A 20,118-nucleotide genomic window follows, 5' to 3' on the forward strand; every position below is an offset into this window, starting at 1 on the left:
CGTCTTCATCCGCGCGAGGTTGCAGTCCCGGCCGACATCCGTGCCAGTCTTACCAGATCCAGCACGCTCCCGAGCGGTGGGACCGTGTGGGTTCAGGTTTAACCTCGCTGGGACCACCGAGCAGCAGGTCGGCGGGTCATCGTACGTCGTTGCGGGCGCCGGACCCCGTTGTCCCCAAGCGCGGGGTCGACGTCTGCACACCTCCTGACGATGGCTGCCCGGCATCTGACTAACGCCGAGGTCAAGGCCGAAGGAGAAGAAAAAGGGGGGGCTGGTCGTACGCTTGAATAAACTTCGAGAAGCTCTCCGATATAGGGCCTATTTATGAGTAGTCTGTTCAGGACGTGGCGCACGGGGACGGGTCCGGATAGGGAAAGGTCTATCTCCAAAGGCGACATAAACCTGATGAGCATCAGCAAATTCAGCAATTACGTTGAGGAGCCCCCATCGTAGGCAAGAGAAGGGGAACGTTACGGTAGAGGTCCCAGAGAGTGCAGCAAGAAGAATTCCTCGCACGTAAGGGCAACATTCGGCTCATATCCGGACTAAATAGGGCGCCTGCGTTCGATCATGTGGTCCTGTCGTGCCACCATATCCGGGTTTTGTAGGTATTGTCTGACGTGTAGACCCCCTGGCACAAGGCGGTCTGGCCGGTAAGAGACATTGACGACGCCCTCACGTAGCCATATCCAACGCCCGCAGTGGCGGCGATCGGTATCCAGAACTTGCGACGTAACCCAGAAAACAGGCTTCAACTCCGGTTCTAGCAGCTGCCCAAGCCCAAAACCCAGTAAGCCCCGACACCGGGGCCTCTTAACACATTCTAGGAGATCACACCATCCCAATCGTCTCCAAACCTCTTTCTCTCGCTCACATACCCTCCCTCGCCCCCATCCTGTCCACGGTCTAAATCCACCCTCTAAACCCGATCCGCTCACGTGTCCTCGAACCGGTCCAGCGCCTCGCAGAGCTTACCCTCCGCGGTGCGCGCCCACGCGTCTGCATCCTTGCGGGTACGCACGTGCGCGAGCGCCGCCCGCACGAGGTACGGGTAGCTTGGGGCGGTGCTGGCGCGGGGTGCTAGAGCTGGGTCCGTAGCGTGCGCGACGACGACGTCGAGGGTCATGTGGGCGGCGGCGTCGAGGGCAGCGAGGGACCACGGCGCGGGGTCCGGCTCGGGCGGTGCCGGAGGTAGGGACGCGCAGTGGCGGGTGAGGATATGCTGGTGGAGGAGGAACAGGACTCTGCTGCGATGTTAGGCACGTATCGGGTCAGAGGGAGAAGAGATGTACCTAAGGGTGAGAGCGACGGCCTCGCAGAGCCTGTCGCGCGTCGCACCGCATTGGCGCAGCAGCGTCCAAAGGAAGGCCTGGATGGTAGTGTCGAGGCCGCGCAGGCGCGCGAGCTGCGACTCCACGGCCGGGTCCCGGAACGCGGCGAGCGCCTGGTCCAGCAGCCAGGCTGCCTGTGCAGAGCGCCCGAAGCTCCCGACGTCGGGCGCTTCTAGGCGCGAGACGGGCACCCGCGGCGCCGAGTCGGGACCCTCGGCGTCGGTCGGCTCACGTGGGAGCGGGGCATCTCCGCTTGGGATCACCGTGACAAGCGGCTGCTCCGGGACTGTCACGTCGCAGAAGAACGCACTAGTGAGAGTACGGGCCAGCATTAGTTCAACATGTGTGTTCTTGTGCCTTTGCCTGTAGAATAGGGGTAGCGATGGGAATCCTCCAAGGGGGAGAGGAAGCAGGGTGTCGAGTTACCGCTCGTAGATTACCAGTGCCCACCATGTGTTTACTGCCTCTTGGGTCTGCAAATAGTGGTCCCTCTCTTCATTCTCGCCTGTGGCTGGCGAGGAGATTGGCGACCCGGGAGCCTGCGGCCAGATACCACCGTCGCTGGGATGCATCCGAAGCGTATAAGCCATGCGAGCGCAGCCCGCGATCGACGCAAACGCCTCGTCCGGCCGGTCATGCGTGTACTCGTACAAGGCCTGGAGGAGGCCGGCCTGGACCAGGGGGACCGCGGGCGGGAGCAGCCCCTGGACCTGAGCTGACAGCGACTTCGCCGCTGGGTACAGAGGCCGCGGGTCTAGCGACTGCGCACAGGCGACATCCGCCGCGCGCCGCTCCCGCCTCGCGCGCGGCGTGACGAGGCAGATGCTCAGCAGGAGGACGGAAAAGGGCGCGGGCGGGACGGCGACGAGCGTCAGGTTCCGCAGGAAGCGCGCTCGGGAGACGACGGGCACGTGGTGGTGGAAGCCTTGGAAATAGCGAGCGCTGATATCATCTACGAACTGGCCCGTCTCGCGGATCAGCCGATGGACCTGAAAATACAAGCTGGGCTCTTCAGCCGCCGGGTCCGCCGAGATCGCACGCGACGAGACCAGGGATAGGGGTGCGCGCGGCCGCGGTTCGTAGCTGCACCCTAGGCTCTTCCTGTTCGCGCACCTTTCAGAACACGACCGAAAAACAGATATGCCAAGGGTGCTTTTGGCTGGCCTTACCGGACACAATACCCGCAGCACGGAAGCACTTTGTCGCACTTCTTTTTGCGGGCCTTGCAGGTGGCGCAGACCTGGGGGGCGCGAGGAGCGCGCGAGGAGCGAGACGAGGCCTGCGAAACATCCGCAATCCTGGGGCGGCCGACGGCGGCCGCTATCGCGAGGTTAAATTCGAGCCGTGACATACTGTGTGTGCTTATCTGCTGCTATACAGCGAGCAGGTAACGCAGGTTCTATACTTACCCTCGCGAGAGACGGGTCTGACAGGCCCGGCTAGGAACAACGACGCAATTGGCAGATCGCGATCCCACGCGATCAAGCGAACCCCTGACCGCACAGAAACCCGTGCTCTGCTCTGCCGCATTTGTAAGAGTAGCCGACCAATCGCCGCGCCGCTATCGTCGGCCGCCGTCGGCCGCCGTGGCGTGGGGGAAGGGAGCCGCCGCTAAACCGTTCTTCAGTTAGACCGACTAGCACGTCGACAGAATGAGCATGTTCGAGCTGGCGGTCAGAAGGCGAGCCTAGTAAGATATCCCGAGGTAAGCCAACTGACGGGGGCCTTACGTTGGTGGGTATAGGTGGGAGATGGACGGAGGGGTGGGGAGCAAGCGAACCGAATGACGGCGACAGCGACAACAATCAATTGGTTCGACAGGTTTCTCGACATACTCGGCTTAGAGGACTGGACCGAATGCTGACCAGTCACGGAAACTGTAACGACCCGAGGAGTTACGAAGCAACGACGCCGTGGACCTACTCCTCACACCCGAATGTGTCTTGAGATGCTTCTAAACAAGTCATGTTTTACGGGGTTCCTCTGTCTCCCCTTGGGTATCATATATATAAATCCCCGGGAAATCCCCAATTGCCGTCGCGCGCCAGCTAGAGGAACTGCCCTCTGGCGCCTCCAAGGAGGACATACATGGTCGGAGCGTGTGCCTAAGTTATGTCTTGCAAGTCCAGAGGCGGGAAGGGGGCGCGGACCATAGGAGCGGCTCATAACAAGGATGATGGCAAGAGTTGCATGCGGTAGTTCTGATTTCTAATCGTGCTTGTGGTCCCCGGAAAGCCAGAGACCGACAAGGCGTACAGGTATGAGCGTAGCTGTAATATATAAGTGTAGTCGAGGGTCCAGACGATGTAATGACGTTCTTCTATTCTCCCCGTCTTTATATCCTGCGCGTTGTTGTTGCCATAGTTGCTAGAGCTATTACTTCATATCATCCCTATATTGCAGAAAGAGAAAAGATTGACGTTGCCGATGGACCTAGCCACTCTCTTCAGCGTTGATGACATCGTCGCCGTTATTACCGGAGGGGGCACCGGTTAGTTAGTCCGTTCTAATTAGCGCCGTCGTCGCGACCTGTATTCGGCAAATAGCTAATAGCGGCCTCGCCCCCTTTGCCCAGGTATCGGCCTCACGATGGCGCGAGCCCTCGCCCTCAACGGCGCGCGGAAGGTCTACATCCTCGGGCGGCGTCTCGACGTGCTCGAGGCCGCGGCGCGGGAGCACGCTAGCCTGGTGCCCGTTCGGTGCGACGTGACGTCGAAGGCGGACCTGCAGGCGGCCGTCGACCGCGTTGCCGCCGAAGTCGGGTACGTGAACCTCGTCATCGCGAACTCGGGCACCATCGGCCCCGGTGCGCGCTTCGACCCGACGCGGTCGCTCGCCGAGCTGGGCGCCGCCCTTTTCGACGGCTTTGCCATGCCCGACATGAACGACACCCTCGCCGTCAACGTCACCGGCGCCTTCTTCACCATGACCGCCTTCCTCGACCTCCTCAGCGCTGGCAACGCCAACGCCCTCCAAGGTGGCTTCGGCCACCCTGTTACCCCGGCGGCGGTGGCCGCCGGCGTCCCCGCCATCCAGAGCCACGTCCTCTTCACCACCAGCGTCTCCGCCTTCAGCCGCCACTGGATCTCGGCGATCCCGTACCTCGCCAGCAAGGCCGCCATCGTGCAGATCACGAAGCACGCGAGCACGCAGCTGGCGCGATTTGGGATCCGCGTGAATGCCATCGCTCCAGGAGGCCAGTCGCTTTTCTCTTTGGTTTTCAATTTCCTAACCGCTAAGGCGGCCACAATCAACCATACCTAGAGCCGGTGGCCGAAACCTTCCGCAGAATGTAGCTAACCTAAGATCCAAAAATATAGTCTTTCCTTCAGACCTTGCTTCCGTGATGATGGCTAACCGCAAGCCGGAGGAGGAGTCGATGGACGACCAATTGTTCATCCCCGCGAAGCGATTCGGTGGCGATGAGGAGATAGCCGGTGCGATATTGTACCTCGCTAGCCGGTCTGGGAGCTACTCCAACGGCTCGATTCTCGTCGCCGACGGTGGACGGCTTTCCGTCATGAGTTCGTCGTACTAGGGCAGTGACGTGAGGTCGGCGGAAAATAGTGTGTATGCGTCCCAAGCGCCGTACACTAGTTTGAATTCAGAGTCAACATATCCGATTTTCTCGAGGACCTGCTGGAAGGCCTGCATAAATTCGCCATTTTAGAATTCTGTGCTGATATCGTAGACATTCTTTCCGTTATATTTTAGTCTCTCTTCCATTCGCAACATGTTAGTTCCCATCGTTCCATCGTCATTCGTGCTTGTATCTTGCGAGTTGCTGACGGCCCACGTATGTGACCCTGTGTGAACCAGACCAATCCCCTGTCACTACAAATGTGTACTCCGTCCTCCAAAGTGCTGAAGAAAAGGTTAGGAGACGGAGTATTCTTTATCGTAAGATTAAGTCATGATAGAAAAGGAAAAGTATATAGAAGAATCATCGGCTGAGCTTCGTAAATATGATATGCATGTCGGTCCAGTTGCTTGCCGGGAAGTCGAGGTCCGCATCAAGCAGAGGTCGAGCGGAGGGACTAGACGTGCCGCCGTTCGTAACGGATCGTTCGAACGACAAATTCTTGACTGCGATTCGGCCAGGTTTCGTAATTTCTCATACGTTTCCACCGGGTCGCCGAGTAATCCCCGGATTCGACGTTCGCGCCTCGGTTCTGCTCAGGTGCCCATGGTGCGTCGTATTCATATTCGTACGACGAAGCGCCTCTCCATCTGGTCTTGTCCACATTCCCGTCCCAAGTCAGAACGTAGCTGTCTTCCAGCGGAAATGTCCACAGTTTCGCACACTCAACCACGTAGTCGAGTTGATCCTCCTTACATGAGAACGTCTCCAGCACGAGATCCAGTGTTTCGAGGCTCGGCCAATACGTCGTAATCTGTGGTCCCCAACGCCCTTCCTTCTCGAAATCGTCCAACCCAAAGTCAGGCTCCTGGCCCTGTTTACGCGCCTCATTGCCTTGGGTCATGAGCCGGATGGCTGGGTTGCTCACCGTCGTGTTCATCATGGGCTCAAGCCTAAGCCTTTCCTCAGAACCGCTTCGAGCGATCTCGGGAGGGGTACTCCACGTCCACCAATCGGTGCGGTTCATACGGAGAGTCAAGTGGGTGATCTTTCTGCTGACGAGCGGGTTTATCATGTTACGGCCTGCGTCTGAGGCGTCGGATGATTCGCCGGCGCTACTTTCACTCCCCGAGGGCTTGAAGAACTGCGCATAGCCAGCCAGATTGAAACCACAGAATTCAAGGTTTCGGTGTCGTTCCAGGGTACCGATCAAACGTGATACCCGTTCGAGCGAGCCTAGTCCTCAAGTTAGCGGCCATAACCTGGGAAGCATACGACGCCGCTTTCAATACGGGGCTGAAGTTGGTGTGGACAAGACGAACCTCCTTCCAACGTGTATTGCTGTGCAGTCATGTCGACCGAAGATATCTGTGCGAATTGCCACAGTCTCAGCTTATCGCACAGAAGCTGTCTCGAGGCCGTTCGCAGAAGAGGGTTTCCGAAAGGCACGTCTCCCATGTTTCCGTCGAATACTACAATCGGGTTGGCTTGAAACGGAATCAGGTAGGTCTCGACGTAGATTGCGCGACAGGTGAGAAGGATCTGGACAGCGATGCGTAGCCGAGCGGCCTGACCGGGCCGGGTGAAGCGCTGCTCGAGGCCAAAAGGCTTATCGACGTTCTCGTAGCCTGTGAGGGCGAATTGCCAGATCAACTCGCGAAGCTCTCTCGGAAGCTTGGAAAAGAGAGGCGACAAGCACTGGGGATCGACGAGCTCGGGATGCTCAAGGAGACCGAGTGCGAGCGGCGTCCTCTCGGCTTTCCGGTTCATCTCACGATCGTTGGTCGGGACAACACCGTATTCGTTGGTTATATGCACTTCGCTCCTTACACGAATCTCATTTAGCACTTGATCTGCCGGCAATCGGCCACGCCCGCGCCCTAACCGGTTCCTGACGCGGTTGAAGAGGATTGGCGCCATCACCGGCCGGGATGTCCTCAAACGACCCGAGACCTCAACTTGGTGTCGGAGCCACGTGGGGACGGATGGGGTACTCGGTACACAAATATAGAGCAGTGTCACGGCAGGGCGGAAGGAGAGCGGCGGGGATGTGAAAGACCATAAATGCGCAAGGTTGACGTGGCGCACGGCTGTCTCTTTTGTCTACACGAGAGAGGAGAGGGGGAGGAAGAGGGAAAGGAGGGCGAGGAAAAGAGAGGGTAAAAAATAAATCATAAGCTGAGCCTGGCCGATGCCTAACGGGCGGAGGAGGGCCAGCACTATCGGGCTCTGCAGCGCATGGGACAGCTGGCCCCTCCGGTCGCTGCAACAGGGCCGTGTAGGGCGAATCGGGGCACAGAGGACGACGTCCACGTCTGCGAGGCTAAGGCGTAGGTATCCAGCCATTCTTGTGAACACGTAAAAGCAGGTACCGCACTGCCACGAGAAACCCCGTGTTGAGCGCGTGGCATCAGCCTATTTAGGGGACCGTGGTAACCCGCCTAGCTCTCTCCCCTGTCACACTATAGTCACCGTACCCATCCGCGCGCGTTCTTAGGCGCCACCCCGGCGAGGGCTAGCAACGAATCCAGAGATCGGCTATGAAGGTGCGAGCACGGAACCGGTCGGAAAGCCGAGGATGAGGACGACGATGCTGGCGACCTTGGCCGATCAGGCTGGGGCTGTGTAGTTCGGACAGAGGCACCAGCGAGGATCCGAGGTGGACACGGGTACGAACATCGAGATGGAGAGTCCCCATCTATACACGGCAGAGGTAGTGCGGACTAGAGAGGCTTCGTTCGAACCTCGAGCCAATTGAGAGCAAGTATCGGACGAAACGCGGTGCTTGGATTTTCAGAGCCAAGCTTGACTGACCGCGTTGGCGGGTTGCGTTATCTACCAAACAACGGCAGGGGCTGAACCGCAAGGGCGCGACAAAACAAAGACGAGAACAACGGCGATTGTGGGTGTTTGCTCCGGTTGGATGATGAGAGCAAGCGGACTTCTGATCTATTCGGCGAGTTTTCTTCTTCTTGATATCGTGGCCGGCGCCTGAGTGAGGCTCCTCGTCGGCGTCGCGGTAATATTATATTGCTAAGTAGCTACGGATAATAAATAATACCTAGGTACCTAGTCTTTAGGCAGCTATTTGCACCGAGCCCTGGTACCTTACGTAATGGGAGTTACCCCACGTGTTGGTGATTGACGTTGCCCCGCGATAAGGAAGTACCGATGTACCTACGCACCTGACATCAACTACATACCTCTAATTCTACATTACCCGGGTAGTTAGCTAGGGTATGAAGCTGGACAGCAGAACCAGTGTAGACAACAATAACATATTCGGTAATGGGAAGCAGAGCAACCGGCACAATGAAAACTCGTGAAAGCGTTCGCAAAAGCGTACCTAAGCTCTGCTGCCGGCGTAGTAGACTAATATAGTAAGCTAGACCACCCCTCTGCGAGCCACCCCTTCGCGAGCCGGGTATTTTATATAAGTTTACATACAAACGATTTATCCCCGTAAAAAGCCGAAAAGAAATCGGAAAAATCTGAAATTTTCTTATGTAATCAATTAACTTAATTAAACCAACATATAAATTTTTCGATTTTTTTCTGCTTACTAATATAAGAAGTTATATACGATTTTAAGTTTTTTAACATTACACTAACAGTTTGTTACGGTTTTAACAGCTATTCGCTGGGTAAAAGCCGTATATTAATGAACTAAAGCTAAACGAGGAGAAAAAGGAGAAAAAAGGTACGCCGTATAGGCCGTACCTATAATAGCTAGCCTTATCCTCCGTAGGTATTAAGGGCCTAATTACATACTATGCCCTAGCATTAGCCAGGGCCTTATAATAAGTATAGCCTATTATATAAGGTCCCTTCCTGGAAAAAAAAAGTACGCCCTACCGCCCTTTTCTTTAGCGTCTAGCCCTAATAACCTAACCCGTTTTCCTTCCTTACGCCTTAGGATACGTACCGTATCCTTAGGTACTACCTCCGTCCCCCGGGGTACGCTACTCGCTCCCCGGGTTACTAACTCCGCCGCCTAAGGTACTGGTATATTCCTAGGCCTCCTCCTCTTCCGTTCCGTTCGTTTCCCGGGGTATTAATACCCCCCGGGTATGGCCTCCTTCCTCTTCTCCCCGGCGGTTATACTATACCCCGGGGTCTCCTCTTCCGTCGTTTCCTTCCCGGGGCCTTTCGTCTCCCGGGGTACTATACCGGGCGCCTCTAGCCCCCCGGCGCTCTTCCCCCGGGTCCTACTCTTCCCCGGGATATCCTCCTCCTCCTAAGGTACTACCGGCGCTCCGGGTACTATCTAGCCCCCCGGTATGCTATTCCCCTAGGGCCGCCGTTTCCGTCTCCCGGGTTACGTTATCCGCTTCCCGGGCTACTATTTTCGTTCCCCGGGGCGCTGCTATTCCCCGGGGCTTTCTCTTTCTTCCTAGGATATTACTACTCCCTTAGGGCTAGTTCCGATCCTCTTATTAAACCGTAAAGCTCTAAAGCCTCGCGTACGAAGTCGCTTATGGGCGCTTACTAGGTCTAGCCTAACTCCCGTAGCTACGGGATCGTCGGTCCGTCTACCGCCGTTTAAAGACCCTCGTCTATCTTCCGCTAGCGGATCCCGTCGGATCCGCTAGAGGACGTACTAGAATACGCCGTCCGACTCGTTTAAAGACCATCGTCTATCTTCCGCTAGCGGAGCTAAGGGCTCCGCCTAAGGGCGTACTAAGGCGCGCTCTCTCGTCTACTGTCGTTTAAAGGCCAGGGGCCTATCCTTTCGTACTACTAGCGGAGCCGCGAGGCTCCGCCGGAGGACGTACTAAGGTACGCCGTCCCTGCCCGTTTAAAGACCATCGTCTATCGTCCGCTAGCGGAGTCTAAAGGGCTCCGCCTAAGAGCGCGCGGGGGCGCGCCCTCCCGTCTACTACTAGCGCCGCTAGCGCCCTTATCGATACTACCGAGAGACCGGAGGTCTCTCCGAAAACCGCTAGTACCTTTAGTACCCTTATCGAAGTGCTATTATCCTAGCTTAACCTATCGTTTCGTCGCTATTCTAACGCCGTTCCTTCTTATGTTACGCCTCGGGCGTTCTTAACTCTCGACGAGCGCTATACTCTAACGCTCTACCATCTTTCTCCGGAAAAAAATTTTCCGCCGTTTTTAGCCGTAGATTTCGTCGATTTCGTCGTTCTTTTATCTCGAAATTACCGTCTAAATCTACGTTTTCTCGGGGTTATCGGTCGTTTTCTTTAGGTTATCTTATATCGGTCCTCGTCCGTAGTAGCTACCGGCGCGTATATCTAAGACTAATACCGCCTTTCTAACTGCTAACTTAGCCGGCGTAAACGCTAGCATCGCCTTTCCTACTACTAATCCCGCGTACTAAGATACTGGTCTAAATCGTTACTTCTCGTCGGTCTTCTTTCGTAGGGGCTACCGGCGTATATATCCAGAAGCTAATACCGCCTCTCTGATAGCTAGCTTAGTACCGCTTCTCTAAGGGCTACATCGCCGTTCCTACTACTAATTCCGCTCGCTTCGGTACTAATCCGTAAAACGATAAAAGAAGGTTAGTCTAGCTTTTTATTACCGTTTTAAGAGCTATTCGCTAGGTAAAAGCCGTATATTAATGAACTAAAGCTAGACGAGGAGAAAAAGGAGAAAAAAGGTACGCCGTATAGGCCGTACCTACAACAGCTAGCCTTATCCTCCGTAGGTACTAAGGGCCTAAACACGTACTATGCCCTAGCACTAGCCAGGGCCCTACAATAGGCATAGCCCATTACATAGTTTCCTATATAATTTATTAGTAAACCTATTAACTGTGCTCTATATCGGTACCTTTACTTATTTTTTTCAAGGTAATAAAGTGCGTTATCACGTAGAGGTAGTACCTTAGGTTACGCCTCTCCGTTACTTACCTTAGTAATAAGAGCTCCTATATATATGCTCCCGTTGCTTCTATTTCTTTAGCTTGTTCTTAGATAGAATAAGACCTTTTTACCTTCTCGTAGCTCCCCTTTCCGTTATTCGTAAGATAGCTCCCCGCGCGTGCTCTCGTATACGTAGCTCCTACCGATAGTTACGTAATAGTTATACGCTCGGTTAGTGCTTTAAGGACCTCCTTCCTTTTTAAAGCCGCAGGGCGCGCGTAAGTTCTTTGATATTTCGTTACTCCGAGCTTCGTTTTCTCCTAACTCTCGATGCCTTCGTCGCTCGCCTTAGAGTTTAACTTAATCGGGTAGTAAGGCAGACGGCGGGAGGTAGCTAGGAACTCCCTTAGGTTTCTTTTTTTCTTCGACCCCTTCGCGTCTCAGCGAGCGAGGTAATCGCTTTAATAAGTAATAGTCGCTTTAATAAGTAATAGTCGCTTTAATAAGTAACGTCGTTTCGGAATAGCCCCTGATCAATTAACTACAGGCATAATTCGTTCTAGCTACGGGCCTTAGCTCACTTTAAGGGGTAGTTAATCTGACGTTGGAGAACGGAGACTAAGGGGGGAGGAGAGAGCTCGGTAATTAGGGATCGGTCTCTCCGAAAAGAGCTTTAGAGAATAACGGCTCTCGCTTCCTTCGCCGCCGTAGTAGTCTCCTGTTGTATAGTAAAACCTATAGCTCCTTAAACTACTACCTTTCTATTTTTCAGGTTCCTCCCTCCGTTATCGAAAGTAGCTCGAGAGGGTAAGGAAAGAAAGCTAGGGGCATTAATTAACGCTACGAGCTTTTAATTGAATTACTCGTAGTTAGAAGGCGAGTACTAAGAGCGTATACTGAGAAGGAGCAGAGCGTACGCGATTTTAGAGTCCCGGATAAGCTTACTTAAAAGTATACTCTATCGAAGATTATAGTACGTACGATAGTCTAAGATAAATAAAACTAATATTACTATATCAATCGAGAGGCGAGGAATTTAATATAGTTATTATATCTTAGGTATGTCCCTTAGTTATAAAGATATAATGATCGCTAGCCCGAAGGTATAAGAGGTAAGGAGAGAAAAGGAATTAAGCGTAAAAGTTACTTATTCGGCTATAGCGGTACGACGAAGCGATTTAAGCGCTTATAACTAAGATAGATATATTAATCGGAGAACGATAAATCTAATGATAAAAATAAATCTGTTACGTAAAGAGCCACCTATATATGGCTCCCTACTCCTTCTCTAGTTGCTCGCTTACCTAACATAGCTCCTAGCTTGCTTATATAACATAACTCGTAGCTCTTTATCGTCTATATATAGGTAGCTCGTATCTCCTTTATTTATTTCCTTCCTTCTTAAATGGTTAGTTAATTTACCTTCTTCTTCCTACCTTCCGTTACTCTTAAGAAGTAACCTTAGTACCTACGTAGCTCTTAAAATCTACGTATTAATTATAAGCCCGGTAGCCCTTTTAAGGAGCTAAGTTAACTAAGGTCTTATTATATAAGCTTTCGAGTAATCTTATTATTTATTTCTATCTCTTTAATCTTTCGATTAACCGTTTTCTTATAAATATTACTCTCGTTTTCCTCTCGAATAATATATTTATAGTAACTATTAATACTAGCAGAGACTTCTTTATTAAGAACCTACCTATTAATATTAACCTACGTAACTTCGACGAATATTTACGATAGTTTATTACTTTTTAAAACTACGCCGAGTAATTCGATATTTAGAAGGATATTAATCCTAATGCGAACGACTATAAGCTAAGCTCGGCGATACTTTTATCGCTTAAAGAATTTATTACTTAGGAAAAGCAGCGAGCGAGGAAGTAGTACTTCTAAGCTCTCTACGAATGGATTAAGAAAGATCCTAAGACTCGTAGGGAAGAGCCGAAAGCTCTAACCGAAAACCTACGTTATTTCTTTATCGAAAAGTATAAGTAATTACTCGAATAAAGTCGCTCTTAGGAATCTTAAGTTATTATCGCCGGTAAAAGTTACCGAGCTTTTTATTATTAGATTATATCCTCGGTTTTTATTAACTACCTCGAGTTCGTCGGTATATAACTTAAAGCTTAAGGACTTAAGCCGAACGTTTAAAATACCGTAAGATTATTCCGCGACTACCTCGCTCCTATCTTTATTATTACGTAGACGTTCGTTCGCTAGAAATACCGCGAGGTCTTATAAAAGGTAAAGGCGGGTATCTTTTACGGCGAATAATTCTTTACTACTTAAAATAACGCTTACTACTAAGCTTTCGCTTACGATATTAACGAGATCCGAGGCGTATTCGGAGCGAAGGACTTCCTCGAAATTATTAAAGCTAAGATCGTTTTAAACTAAGTTACTCGCGCGACTATTAAACTAACTACGGCGGACCGGCTTAAACGATAGCTACTTTTCCTTATAAAGTTAGGTAAAATATTCGGAGCTTTTATTTCCGAGGATAAGAAGATAGGTAAATTAGGCCTTTATATCTTAGCTACGTATTAAAAAGTTACTTTAAGATATAAAGCCGGAGCGATTAACGTTAGTAGCTTTAGTAGCTTTAATAACTCGACCGATAACGCTAGAGCTAATAAGTATCTATATAATAAATAATACCGTTAGGCTCCGGAGGTATACGCTAACCTTTAATTCGTTATTACCGGTAAGACGTTACGATAAATCTTATATATATCCGACGACGTAAAACTAGCTATTAAATAGCGGTATAACTTAAGCGACTTTATTTTATTCCGAGCCTTTATTAAGAGCGACGGATGAAAGGTTACCGCTCTTAATTAAGGTAGCTTTTCCGAAATTAACCTACCTCGGAATAAAGGTAATAAGAATAATAAGTAATCCGGTAATATTAACGTAACGATAATCGACCTACGTATTATCTATATAACCTCTAGCGTAGGGGTATTTTTTACTATAGATCTAATACGATATCCCCTTTCCGAAAGTATTATCTTTGATAATTACGGAGCTATCTACCTTATTAATAACCGGAATCTATTAATCGAAGGCTCCTTCGCTCCCGCTAGAAACGGGTAGACTATCGAAGCTAATACTACGAGCTTTCCTATTACTAATACTAATACTCGCGTTATTAAGAACTACCTTTAGGATAAGTCGGGTAAACTTACGATCGATCTTACGCTTAAAGACGTTATTCTCGTTAAAGATTTCTATATTAATATTATTTCCGAAGTAAAGCTTTTTATTATTAATATTTAGTACTATAGTTTTAATTATTCTCTTCGCCGGGGGTCGATTAAAAACGGATTTATTATAAGAAAGCTCGAACGTTATTATAACCTAATATTCTTTAAATTTAAATAGTTTTTCGTTTATTCCTAAGTTCTTTTCGTAATACCGCTACGTACGTTTATAATAATACTATATAGCGTAGTATCGCTCGTTACTATTCCGACTATTAAGGGAAAAGAGATCCGATAGAGAAAATCGAGAGATTAAATAAAACCGAAAGAAGGCTCCGAGTAACTCTGGTACCTTAGAGCTAGGTACCTTAGCCCGAAAGCGCTTAGAATACTCGTAAAGCATGCCTAGAATATCGAGATTAACGGTATACCTACGCTTAAGTACGAGTATTATAAGCTTACGATAGGTAAGAAAGTAATCTTACGCCGACTATTATTACATCGCTTGCTACGCCCTTTTTAGCGTATATATTAAGATCTATTTAACTTTCCGAAAGAATACGACGGCTTTAAATAAATACTTATTATTAGAAATAAATATAGCGGAATACTCTAGGTAAAGACCCTTAAGAGTAAATAAGGTTACTTAGTTATGAAGATTATTCGATTCTTTAAAAAATAAGTACGACGATAGTTCCGTCTCTCGATCTATAAGTTCCGATACGATAACGAACGAGTAATAATCGGGATTAAAGGCCTAACCGGATATAAAATCTAGGCTTAAGAAGAAGGCATTAATCTCGAGCTACTACCGGCGAATACTAAAGAGCTAACTAATAGGGGTAAGAGAACTAGATAATGTAGTGGTGCGGTAGATCTAGGCCACGTAGCCTTTTCGATATATATTTATATAAGTCGCGTACTCATATTTTCATTAATTAGACTTAGACCTATAGATATTACGACCTATAGCTATTTATTCGTTTCTTACCATGCCTTTCTAGCTATCCTCGGTTATCCTTTTGCCCTTTTCTAGCTCCCTTTCCTAGCTACCGTTTTTAGCTAGCCGATTAACCGATTATAGCTATTTATAGCTGTAATCTTAGTTAATCGGCACTGGGCTAGTTATTAGTAGTTGGGTAGCCGTTTCGTGCCTCCGTTAGCGTACCTACGCTGCTCCTGTTCAGTAGCGACTACCTAGTAGCCCGAGCCGCAACCTCAGCCTTAGGAGTGACCTTTTGCGACCGTTTTTATAGTCATTAGGTTTAGAATTCGTCGATTAGGAGATTCCCTGATTTTTAGTTAATCAGGAGGTATTTTCGTAGCTCCAGAGCCGTTTTCGTGGCTTTCGGATAAAGCCTTTTTAGGTTAGAATTAACGGGAGGGTAGATAACCATAGCGACCATTAACAACCACGTCCTCCCATCAGCTTTTGATTAGCTTACCTGAAAGCTCGTTCGCCGATTAGTAGGAACCCCTATCCTCGTTTCTTAATTATTTCTTTTAAAGGAGCTATGCCCGTTTTACCCGGTTTCGTCTTCGTTTTTTTACCGGTGCCTAGATGGTAGTTTTTCTCTTAGTTGATCTGACTCCGTTACCGCTACCACCCCCTTTTTATAACAACCTCGCACGCGCTTAAAGGCATCCGTTCTTTACCGATCGATTTATTTTAATTACAAGAGGCTTGCCGATAGCTCCGATTACCCTTGTTTTATCCCTACCAGCTAGTTACGGCACCTAGGGAGGTTTCTCCTCCCTAACCGATAGGTACTACGATGCCCTTAATTACTACACGAAGATACCGATATACCTTATACCTACGCCATAAGCCTAATCGGGAACGTACCGATTAGGAACGAAGACCTATAGACGATACCGCGATATATAAATTAAATAGGATATTAAATAAGAAAGCCTAGAAATAGCTATAGGAAAGAAACGAGTTATAGGTTAATGCCCGGAGACCCCTCTTATCGCCCTTACCGATATGTAATTAATAGGAAGAGCCTAAAGAGCCCCTAGAACTACGTATAGGGGAGGGATCGAGGGTTAAGGGAAGCCCGGTAGATACTGCCGGACGAATATAGGAACGGTTATACGAATAATAGCTAGAAACGAATCAGGAACGGGTATGAATAGAATATATTAGTTAGTTTATAGGATTAGGATTAGTTAAAAGGATTAACAGCTATAAACGAGAAGGACGGAGATTACGTTATATCGTATGAGATTATTTCTTTGTTTCTTTCGGGAGCTACGCTTATTTTACCTACCCCGTTATAGTTCCTGTTTTCCTATTGATCCCTATTATTTCTTAATGGCCCTAATGGACCTAGCTCGCTCCTAGTTAATCAGGGTTAATTAGGAACAGGTTAATTAGGTTAGTTTATAGGTTATAGCTCCGCCAGCACAGTTCTTATTATTAAATCTTTCCTGCCGTTTCCTATTGATCGTTAGTTAAACTAGCTTAGCTCCCAGTTGGTAGCGATTAAATAGGTTCGGGATTAATTAGGATTAGGTTTAGTCAGGTACGGCTGCAGTTAGTTACCCACCCTACTATCTACTTATTACTGTTATAATCGCTCCTAGTTAAAGACCTGTTTTTTCCTGACTTATCCTGTTAGCCTTTGATTAAACTAGCTAGCTTTTAATTAATTAAGGTTAATCGGGATTAGGTTAATTAGGCTTAATAGGAAACGAGGGCTACCGTACCTATTATTAGGAGTTTAATTACTCCTTACGGATTAATTAAACTAGGGAGGCTATAGTGGTACGGTGGATCTAGGCTACGTAGCCTTTTCGATATATATTTATATAGGTCGCGTACTCATATTTTCATTAGTTAGACTTAGACCTATAGACATTAGGACCTATAGCTATTTATTCGTTTCTTACTATGCCTTTCTAGTTATCCTCGGTTGCCCTTTTGCCCTTCTCTAGCTCCCTTTCCTAGCTACCGTTTTCAGCTAGCCGATTAACCGATTACAGCTATTTACAGCTATGATCTTGGTTAATCGGCACTGGGCTAGTTGTTGGTAGTTGGGTAGCCGTTTCGTGCCTCCGTTAGCGTACCTACGCTACTCCTGTTCAATAGTCTATTATCGTTAAATCGATTAAAATAAGAATAAGAGTAGGGCTCCTAAAGAAGCTATGGCCTAAGTACGTAAAGGCTACGGTATATCTAATAAATATAAGCCCGAGCTATATATATTATCTTCGCTCGCCTTATAAATTACTTAATACCTAGTTTACCGTTTACTTTAGATAGTATATACCTACGCTTATAAGGAAGTTAATAAGCGACCTAAGGCCAGACTAATACGGAATCTACACGTACGGATATCGCGCGTATCCTTTATTAAAAGAACGCGCTTAAGATCTCGATAGAAGAAGATTTAAAGTTAAACCGAGAGCTTACGTCGGTTATCTAGTTAAATATTATATATCTAACCTATACTAAGTATAGGTTCCTAGACTAAGGAAAGTAATGCTAACTAAAGACGTCGTTTTCGATAAAGAAACGTTTTACGATAAATCCGAAGAGCTATAAACCGAAGAACTCGCTTAAGAGAAGCTAGACCGAATTAACCTTACGGGTAAAGTTACTAATAATATAACGGAAGCTATTATCGAAGCTCTAGATATTTAGGATTCGTAAGCTTCCTTTATTATAAAGTCTATTAACGAGCTACCTTAACTCGGGAGTAACGAGCTTACTCCGAGCGATAATCTAGATATAACTTAGTTTATTAACCCGAACTCGGGGGTAGGTAAACCTAAACCGGAAAAAGCTCCGGGAAAAGGAGAATCCGTTATTCTAATCCAGAAGAAAGTTAGATTTATAAACGATTAACCTTTAAACGATCGACCGCGGACGCCTTTAAACGCTCCGATTTAATCCATAGAGGAATCCCTAGAACCATTCGATTAGGAAAAAGAGATATAAAAGTAACTTAAGGTAAAATCCTAAGCTCTAGAGCTAACGGAGTAAGGGAGTAAGGAAAAATCGGATTAACCTAGTAAGCTCTTAAGTCCTAGGCTAATACTAAAGTCTCCTTCAGGACCGTCTAACGGCTAAAGAACTTCTACGGGGAGCCCTTCGCGACTAAAGCGAGATATCGTAACGGAGAATCGCGTAAAAACTAATACCGATCGGGTAATACATCATCCTAACGAAGCGACGATTAATAAAGAGCTTAGTATCCCTCGGAATCGAAAGTAATCCGCTTAATCCGAGCTTAACGAATTATTAAGTCTATTCCTATTATTTAAAAAAGAGCGGAGGAAATATAACCGTAAAGTATATTCCCTAGTTACGCGCTATAGCCGGAGAAAGCGAGGAGAAAGTCCCGAAGGAAAGGGATTAAATAAAGGATAGGCTAGTACCGGCGCCTTTATATCGGGCATAGCTCCGAATAAGTTAATTAACCTAACGAATAACCGTAATTAATTCGAATTTACTTCTATATTCTTACCTAATTAACTCGATAGAACGTAAAACGACTAATCTTTTATTACGCTATATTTAATTATTATAGCTACCTTTATATAGGTATTATAGTGGTGCGGTGGATCTAGGCCACGTAGCCTTTTCGATATATATTTATATGGGTCGCGTACTCATATTTTCATTAGCTAGACTTAGACCTATAGATATTACGACCTATAGTTATTTACTCGTTTCTTGCCATGCCTTTCTAGCTATCCTCGTCTTTGCCTTTCTAATCCCCCTTTCCTAGCTGCCGTTTTTAGCTAGCCGATTAACCGATCATAGCTATTTATAGCTATAATCTTAGTTAATCGGTACTAGGCCAGTTATTAGCAGTTAGGCAGTCCTTATTTCGTGCCTCCATTATAGCGTACCCACGCTACTCCTATTCAGTAGCGACCACCTAGTAGCTCGAACCTTACCTCATCTTAGGAGTAACCTTTTGCGACCGTTTTTACAGTCATTAGGTTCAGGATACGACGATTAGGAGATTCCCTGTTTTTCGTTTGATTAGGAGCTATTTTCGTGGCTCTAGAGCCGTTTTCGTGGCTTTTAGCCTTAGCTTTTTAGGTTAGGATTAATAAGGAGGGCAGATAACCATAGCGACCATCAACAACCACGCCCTCCCATTAGCTTTTATTCAGCTTACCTAAAAGCTCGTTCGCCGATCAGTAGGAATCCCTATTCTCGTTTCTTAATTATTTCTTTTAAAGGAGCTATACCCGTTTTCGTCTGGTTTTGCCTCCGTCGTTTTTCAAGTACCTAGATGGCAGTTTTTCGCCCTTAGTTAATCTAACTAAGTCACCGCTACTACCCCTTTTTATAACCTCGCACGAGCTTAAAGGTATCCGTTCTTTACCGATTAGTTTATTTTAATTACAAGAGGCTTACCGATAGCTCCGATCGCCCTTGTTTTATCCCTTCCAGCCAGTTACGGCACCTGGGGAGGTCTCTCCTTGCCTCCCTAACCGATAAGGTACCACGATGCCTTCAATTACCATACGAAGATACCGATAGACCTTATACCTACGCTATAAGCCTGATCGGGAACGTATCGATTAGGATTAAGAGACCTATACAGACGATACCGCGATATACGAATTAAATAAGATATTAAATAAGAAAGCCTAGAAATAGCTATAGAAAAGAAACGAGTTATAGGTTAATGCCCGGAGACCCCTCTTATCGCCCTTACCGATATATGGTTAGTAGGAAGAGCCTAGAGAGCCCCTAGAACCACGTATAAGGGAGGGATCGAGGGTTAAGGAAAGCCCGGTAGATACTGCCGGACGAATATAGGAACGGTTACTAGATACGAATTAGGAACGGAAATAAAAACGGGTATAAATAGGATATATTAGTTAGTTTATAGGATTAGGAATGAGTTAAAAAGGATCGGCAAAAGATAGCTATAAACGAGAAGGACGGAGATTACGTTATATCGTATGGGATTATTTCTTTCGTTTCTTACGGGAGCTACGCTTATTTTACCTGCCCGTTATAGTTCCTATTTCCTAACTATTAATCCCTATTATTTCTTAATGGCCCTAATGGACCTGGCTCGCTCCTAGTTAATTAGGGTTAATCAGGAATAGGTTAATTAGGTTAGTTTATAGGTTATAGCTCCGCCAGCCTAATTATCGGATCTATCCTGATCTTTCCTGTTATTTCCTATTGATCGTTA

At 47.9% G+C, this 20,118-nt stretch overlaps 3 protein-coding genes across 3 annotated transcripts; 1 reads left to right on the top strand and 2 right to left on the bottom strand.

The window, feature by feature from the left end:
- Window positions 1-934: 934 nt before the first annotated feature.
- On the bottom strand, window positions 935-2,682 carry GGS23DRAFT_599957 (uncharacterized protein; the record flags this gene model as incomplete). The annotated part of the gene is made up of 4 exons (XM_051518999.1): window positions 935-1,244; window positions 1,293-1,640; window positions 1,758-2,432; window positions 2,501-2,682. 4 exons carry the CDS (start codon window positions 2,680-2,682, stop codon window positions 935-937), a joined length of 1,515 nt encoding a protein of 504 aa, XP_051368741.1.
- Window positions 2,683-3,605: 923 nt separating this feature from the next.
- On the top strand, window positions 3,606-4,869 carry GGS23DRAFT_614574 (short-chain dehydrogenase; the record flags this gene model as incomplete). Its single annotated transcript, XM_051520658.1, has 3 exons — window positions 3,606-3,822; window positions 3,907-4,531; window positions 4,638-4,869. The coding sequence occupies exons 1-3, from the start codon at window positions 3,759-3,761 to the stop codon at window positions 4,867-4,869; spliced, it is 921 nt and encodes a 306-aa protein (XP_051368742.1). The 5' UTR covers window positions 3,606-3,758.
- A 499-nt stretch (window positions 4,870-5,368) lies between these two features.
- GGS23DRAFT_607225 (uncharacterized protein) lies at window positions 5,369-6,681 on the bottom strand (the record flags this gene model as incomplete). The annotated part of the gene is made up of 2 exons (XM_051520015.1): window positions 5,369-6,147; window positions 6,234-6,681. The coding sequence occupies 2 exons, from the start codon at window positions 6,679-6,681 to the stop codon at window positions 5,369-5,371; spliced, it is 1,227 nt and encodes a 408-aa protein (XP_051368743.1).
- Between the last annotated feature and the right edge of the window lie 13,437 nt (window positions 6,682-20,118).

This window comes from Durotheca rogersii, assembly GCF_024521655.1.
Source record: "Durotheca rogersii strain YMJ 92031201 chromosome Unknown GGS23scaffold_27, whole genome shotgun sequence".
Classification (NCBI taxonomy): Eukaryota; Fungi; Ascomycota; class Sordariomycetes; order Xylariales; family Xylariaceae; genus Durotheca; species Durotheca rogersii.